The following is a 7250-nucleotide window of genomic DNA, read 5'->3' on the forward strand; positions in this document are numbered from 1 at the left end:
GATAAATAAATAAAAATTTTAAAAAAATAAAAAATAAAAAAATAAAAACATCATTGCTTACCACAGGAATTGTAAGCAACAATTAAGAAAAGATATCTGAAAGTGTTCTGCAGTCTCTCCAGCACTGAAAATATTAAGTTGTCATAAAATCTGTGCCACTTATAGAGAATCTACAATCTCATGGGTAGGTAAAAACAAGTGCCCACAACATGAACAGAGTGTATATTCAAAGAACTGATGCTAAGCTCAAAGCAGCAGCCTAGAGTGATAGGAAAGGCAATGCGGAGGAGGTAGCTCACAAAAGTAGCCAGGTGTGGTGGTATACATCTGTAATCCTGGGATTTGGGAACCTGAGGCAGGAAGATTGCAAGTCTGAGGCCAGCAAGGGTTATACAGCGAGTTCACAGCAAGCCTGGCCTACATGGGAGATCCTGTCCCCAAAACAACAAAAATATTTTCTTATTTCATTCATTGAGAAGAAAGGTTTACTAATATTGTTTTAGACAAGATATCATGTCTGCATCTTATCCTCTGAATAACTACTACAAAGACAACAATATACAACATATCAATTATTATAACTGTCCTAATAACTTGTTTTGAAACTGTTTCATTGCTATTTTTTTCTCATTCAAATGAATTTTAAAAAAGGGCAAAGAGAAGAACCACAGATATTAAAGTCACTTGGGACAAAGAGCAATGGCTTAGTGCCAATATAAATACTCTATGCTTGGGGGCCAGGGAGATGGCTCAGTAGAATAAGTACTTACCCGGCAAGCACAAGGGCCTGAGTTCAATTCCCGGTTCCACCAAAAAAATAAATAAAAATACTCTATGCTTTTTTTTTTTTTTTTTTTTCCCTTTTTGGCGAAACCGGGGATTGAACTCAGTCCCTTGCGCTTGCCAGGCAAGAACTTATTCTACTGAGCTATCTCCCTGGCCCCTCTATGCTTTTTGTTTGTTTTTGGCGGTACCAGGGATTGAACTCAGGACCTTGCACTTTCCAGGCAAGCGCTTTATTCTACTGAGCTATCTCCCTGGCCCCTATGATTTTTTTTTTTTTTTTTGGCGGAACCAGGGATTGAACTCAGGCCCTTGTGCTTGCCAGGGAAGCACTTATTCCACTGAGCCACCTCCCCAGCTCCTACCATATGCTTTTTGACATGTAGAAATATTTGTGCTTCTAAAATTTGTGAAATTTCAAAAACTAAATTATAACTTTAAACAGAAAATGAAAAATTTGGAGTTTAGAGACTGGGCGTGGTGGCGTACACCTGTAATCCCAGCTCTTGGGAGACTGTAAACAGGTGGATCACTACAAGTCCAATGTAGTAGTGAGACCCCGAACACCCCATAGACCCTTCCCTAAAATTTAAAAAAAAAAAAAAAAATTGGAGTTTCAGTGTTTATGTAAACAAAGTCTATTGATTTATTATTATTATTATTATTATTTTTTTGGTAGCTCAGTGAGAAGGTGGTTTAATAACCAGGACAAACAACAGGAACACACTGGCTTTTAGGGTTGCACCAGGCACTATTACGCCTTGACATGTTGGCCAGGCCATGCAGGAGTAGGTGGCATCCTCTTCCTTTGAAAAGATGACAAAAAAAAAAATTCTTCAGTGCACTTTTAATTCAGTAACCGCTTCCTGGATTTTACCGTGATAGTTCTGCTGTGCACTCCAAAATCACACTGAAATTTCGGCTCTCAAATATACCTTTTAAAAATATGAAACGCGGGGGCCGGAGAGATGGCTCAGTAGAATAAGCACTTCCCTGGCAAGCATAAGGGCCTAAGTTCAATCCCCGGTTCCGCAAAAGAAAAAAAAACAAAAAACAAAATAAAAATATGGAATGCTTCATGAATTTGCATGTCATCCTTGTGCAGGGGCCATGCTAATCTTCTCTGTACCGTTCCAATTTTAGTATATGTGCTGCCGAAGCGAGCACTAAAGTCTATTGATTTTGGTGAAAAAAATAAAAAATAAAAACAAGTCCAACCAACTAACCAACCAAAAAAGGGAGGAGCATGAAGGGAAACATAGGTCCCTACGTACACTAAAGGACAGATTTGAACTGGACTCAAGCTATAAACCTCAGATTTTTTTATTTATGTATTTTTATTTATTTTTAAAAAATTTTTTATTTATTTGTGGGGGGGGGCCAGCTCAGCCCACCAGGGGGCGGGGCTGCCTGGCACGTGGTGCTGGGGGATTGAACCGCGGTCCCTGTGCTTTGCTAAGCTTGTTCTAAGTAGGTGCTTTAGACCACTGAGCCATCTCACCAGCTCCTATTTATGTATTTTTAAAGAAGGGTCTCACTTTAGTTCAGGCTGGCCTTGAACTCACTATGTAGTCCAGGCTGGTCTCAAACTCACAGTGATCCTCCTGCCTCAGCCTCTCAAGTCTGGTATTACAGGCATAGACCACCACATTCAATGAAGGAGTTTTAAATCAAGGAAATTCTACCAATTAACTGCTAGTTTCAAAAACCTGATGAAGATTCTCAGGATCATTGCCTTAACCATCTTGTGTATACAAATGTATGGTTTTGCCCCTGCCATGTTTTCTAACTTTTCTCCTTGCCCTCTCTTCATTGCTTAATCCTTAAGTTCTCATTTTCCATTTAATCGTGTTATACATTTCACTTTTTATTTCTTCTTTTGAGTTCTTAGGTCTTAACCATCCAGCAGAAAAGTATAAAAACAAGGTATAAAAAGTAAAGCCATATTAATATGCTGAGCTGTAAAAGGCTCAAGTCAACACCTTTTGACATTGCCAGTCCTATGGATAACCCACTACTATTATAGACTACTGGACTATATTGGATTACTTTGCTGAATTCATACACCTACAATATATAAATGGCAATGGAATACCCATCTCCGACAAAATTAAACAAAAAAGGGGATACAAATGAAGGACCATTTTGTAGGGGAAAAAAATACATATATATGTATATATAAAATAGTCAGCCTTGATATACAGCTATTTTCTCTTAGTTCAATAAGAAAGTTTTGAACTAAGTGTCTAGACAAGATATCATGTCTGCATCTTGTACTATGAATAACTACAACAAAAACAACAATATGCAATGTATTAATTATGTAACTATCCTACTAGCCTGTTTTGAAACTGTCTCACTGCTACTACTTTCTCAATAAAATTAATTTTTAAAAAATCAATAAATCAAGGAAAAATAGGTTGAGCAAACGGCACTCTAGACAGCACAAAAGCATTAGCAAAGCACAGCAGCCATTCTACATATCAAATATAAACCTAAGGCTGCAAATTGGCACTAAATTAGTGAAATTTTATCTGCAGGTTTGTTTTTACATGGATCACATTGGGAAGAGGGTGCTTTAAAATGAGAGCTTGTTTGGAGGTTCTAGCAGGGGAGCGCAGCTACTCGTATACCCTTGACTGAGGAACGGTCCTCCTCTATCAGGGGTGGTCGTCCTCTTCGACCGAGCGCGCAGCTTCGGGAGGGATGCACATGGATCACTGAGGGAGGAAGGGGAAACCTGCCTAGCCAGCCAGATCAGCCGAATCAACCCTGGCGATCAATGGGGTGATAGATGTTGCAGCCAGATCGCCCTCACATCCATGAGGGTGCTTTAAAATGAAAAACACATTTCCTACTCTTTTTGGAGGTTTTCTTTTTTTTTGGTGGAACCGGGGATTGAATTAGGTCCTTGCGCTTGCCAGGCAAGTGCTTATTCCACTGAACTATCTCCCCGGCTCCTCCTATTCTTTTTAAAAGTTAAAACACATTTCTTATTCTCAGTCAACAACAATCTTCTGAAGAGTCTGACTGGAATCCTATTCTATCACAGCTACTCCATCACCTGCTGTTTTTCTAACCAAGTCCACTCTATTAATACCTGATCTACCAGCATTTGAGCTTGTGATTCCTGTGCAAATAAAACCTTCAATCTGGAAAGGTTAATGAAAGGAACTGTACAAGGGGAGATGTAAACCCCTAAGTAGCCTAAAGAAAAGATCTGGGAAAAAAAAAAAAAAGAAAAGATCTGAACGGGGGCCAAACTGTGAACCCTCCTCCATCAGCCAGCATCTGGCTGCCACCCACACTACTGCTGCCTACCTGACATCTTTGCCCACAGTCATCGATGCAATCACTTTCTTTACTGCCTCCTTCTTCTTTTCCTTCTTGTCACTGTTGAGTTCTGCCTTCAGCTCGAAGATCTCCCCTAAGAAAAAAAGGCAGGCATGAGCCATCCATCCCTACCCTGCTGGAGGGCAATCCCCCATTCCCAATGTCCCAAAGAACTACAGAGACATATAGGGCACCTTTAGGCACTTGGCCTCAGGTAGGACACTGGACTGTGAAAGATGATGGTTAGGAGAGGACTTATGGAGAGAAGACTGGAGCTATGCTGGATTGAAGTGACAGGAACTTGGGAGATCACAAAGAGCCTGAGAGAAATAAAAATACACAGGCAAGGGCTGCTCAGCCAGACTGCTAAAAACGGAATCAGCTGGGCATGATGGCACACGCCTGTAATCCCAGTATTTGAGAGGCTGAGGCAGGAGGATTGCGAGTTTGAACTCAGCCTGGGCTACAAAGTAAGCTCATGGCCAGCCTGAACTGCATAGTGAGACTCCATCTGAAAAAGACAAAAAATTAAAAATTAAAAAACCACAGGGCATCAAAGCTCCACCGCACTCCACACAGCCCTCAAGGCTGAATGTAATGGAACCTGGGTGCTTAGGATTTATGGTGAGAGGGCAGGATTTGATGGATCTCATGCATAAGCTTTTCCTGTTTTCCTAGAACCTGGAGTTCAAACAGCTTACTCAAGGTTTTGATTTCCTGAGCTGAAAGTGGTTGCTCAGTTCTGAAAATGGGTATTTAGCTGCTTTGAGCATATCATAAATTTTTCTTAAGAACTTGATGATGTGGAAAAAGGAAATGAGGACAGAGAATTGTCCCAGGCATTACCATGGAAAGAGCTAGTGCCTGCTAAGAGGTCAGAAGAGCAGACTGCATTTCCTCAGCCTTTCTCTGAGGTTGGCACTACACTTCCTTCCATGACCTTTCTCGTCTCATCTTGACACCAACTCCGCATTTCCCATTTTACAGATGAGCAAATGGAAGCTCTAAGAGACACACAGCTAGCAGGTGACAGAGACAAGATTCAAAACCAGGCCTGTCCTTCTAAAACTCCTGCTCTAAATTCCTATGCTTGGGTCTACTTCTTTGCCTCTCTGCACCTCTTTCCTCAGTTGTCCTCTCTTCCTTGAGAGGAGCACTCAATTTCCTCACTGAACATTCAGAAGTGAACCTTTCATTTGTGTGTCTGGCACTCAGTGATCTGTGTGAACAATGACTGCTAACAGGCAAGGTGGTAAACACCTATAATCCTAGCACTCAGGAGGCTGAGGCAGGAGGATTGCCGTGAATTCAAGGCCAGCCTGGGCTACAACGTGAGTTCCAGGCCAGCCCTAACTACATAACAAGACCCTGTCTCAAAAAAACAAACAGGGCCAGGGAGATGGCTCAGTAGAATAAGCACTTGCCTGGCAAGCTCAAGGTCCTGAGTTCAACCCCCGGTTCAGCAAAAAAAAAAAAAAAAAAAAAAAAAAAAAAACCCACAAACAAAGATGTACAAATGACTACTATTATTAACTTAGCCTGTGATGCTCTGGCCTGTTTTGTACCGTGGAGTTACCTGGGATAAAGGTAAAACAGGGACTACTATGTGAAAGAAAGTGCTAAGGAACTTTACATGGATTTATTGTTTTTTTTTTTTTGTTTGTTTGTTTTTGTTTTATTTAGTGTGTGTGGCCAGCTCAGCCCACCAGGGGGTGGGGCTGGCTGGCGTGTGGTGCTGGGGGATTGAACCGCGGTACCTGTGCTTTGCTTAGCTTAGCTTGTTCTAAGTAGGTGCTTTAGACCACTGAGCCATCTCACCAGCTACATGGATTTATTGTGAGATAAAAGGAAAACTCATGGGGCCGGGGAGATAGCTCAGTAGAATAAGCGCTTCCCTGGCAAGCACAAGGGCCTGAGTTCAATCCCCGGTTCCGCCAAAAAAAAAAACCAAAACAAACCAAAAAAAAAACCACCTCATAATGTAATAATGTGGTGCTCAGCAAAGAACCTGAGATGAAAACCAGCAAAAAACCCTGGGGAAAGCTGCAATGAGGATATTGCTCAATGCAACCAGGAGGAATCTGCAGATCTTGCAGTTCAAATTTACCAAAGAACACGTGCTTTTCTTCTGCAAGACAGTGAGAGGCTATGTTTGCTTGGTCTGGGATCCAACAGTCCTTGACCCTAGACTCCTCTGCAGGCTACTCAGTGTGTGGCCAGATACAATACAACTGCTATCAATTAATGGATCTAGGCCCAAGGCTGACAAGGTGAACCCCAGATGTGACTGCTTCTGAAATACCTCCTTCTTCTAATAAGCTCCTAAATCTAATCTGTCATCAAGTTTACCTCCTCAACTACATAAAAGGCATTCAATTATCTCCCAACAAGTTCAGGCACCATCACATCACATGGAAGCTGTGGCCCAGGTCTCCCTGCCTCCCTCCAGCTTCCCTCCTTTCCATCTTTTATTAGAATCTATCTTGTTCATTTAAAAATCATGATTGATACCACATGCTAGATATGAACACAGGCATCTCTCTCCAGATGTCCCCAAAAAGAAAACCCACCCAAAAACGCCACCACTCACATTCCTATAACCCTAGCACTAAATTCACACTCTGGCCTGGCTCAGCAGGCCCCACTCCACTCATTCCTACATGCCTCTCCCACCTTTTTTTTTTTTTTATCCTCTTTGGCCAGTTGTGCTCAAAACCCTTCTTTTCCCTTTCCAGAATCACAGCCAGTGCACTTTCTCTCCATGCCTTGCTAGCTCCACTAAGATTTCTTCTCCAGTCCACTACACCTACCACCCTTAATGAAATTACTCTTAATTAAATGGCTTTCCCAGCTCCACCTCCAACAAAGAGACCATGCTTGTCCTTTCCACTGCACATGGCAGGTGCTCAGTAAAAAACGATTGCAGTCAAGCATAGTGAAGGACACCTGAAGTCCCAGCTACCTGGGAGGCTGAGGTAGGATGATCATCTGAGTCTAAAAGTTCAAGACCAGCCTGAGCAACATAGCCAAATATCATCTTTTAAAAACAAAAACAGGGGCCAGGGAGATGGCTCAGCAAAATAAGCACTTGTCTGGCAAGCACAAGGGCCTGAGTTCAATCCCTGGTTCCACAA

At 42.0% G+C, this 7250-nt stretch overlaps 1 protein-coding gene and 1 non-coding gene across 5 annotated transcripts in view; both read right to left on the bottom strand.

The window, feature by feature from the left end:
- The window catches only part of Ap1b1 (adaptor related protein complex 1 beta 1 subunit), a 60760-nt gene that overhangs the window by 31723 nt on the left and 21787 nt on the right, over nucleotides 1-7250 (bottom strand). For all 4 annotated transcript variants that reach the window (XM_004628045.2, XM_004628047.2, XM_004628044.2 and 1 more), the window contains exon 3: nucleotides 4105-4210. In XM_004628045.2, coding sequence (XP_004628102.1) covers nucleotides 4105-4210 — 106 coding nt within the window. The remainder of the gene's footprint in view (nucleotides 1-4104; nucleotides 4211-7250) is intronic.
- Nucleotides 1844-1950, bottom strand: LOC111815796. Its single transcript, XR_002820431.1, has one exon. It is a non-coding gene; the product is annotated as a U6 spliceosomal RNA (small nuclear RNA).

Source organism: Octodon degus, unplaced genomic scaffold (genome assembly GCF_000260255.1).
Source record: "Octodon degus isolate 3935 unplaced genomic scaffold, OctDeg1.0 scaffold00021, whole genome shotgun sequence".
Classification (NCBI taxonomy): Eukaryota; Metazoa; Chordata; class Mammalia; order Rodentia; family Octodontidae; genus Octodon; species Octodon degus.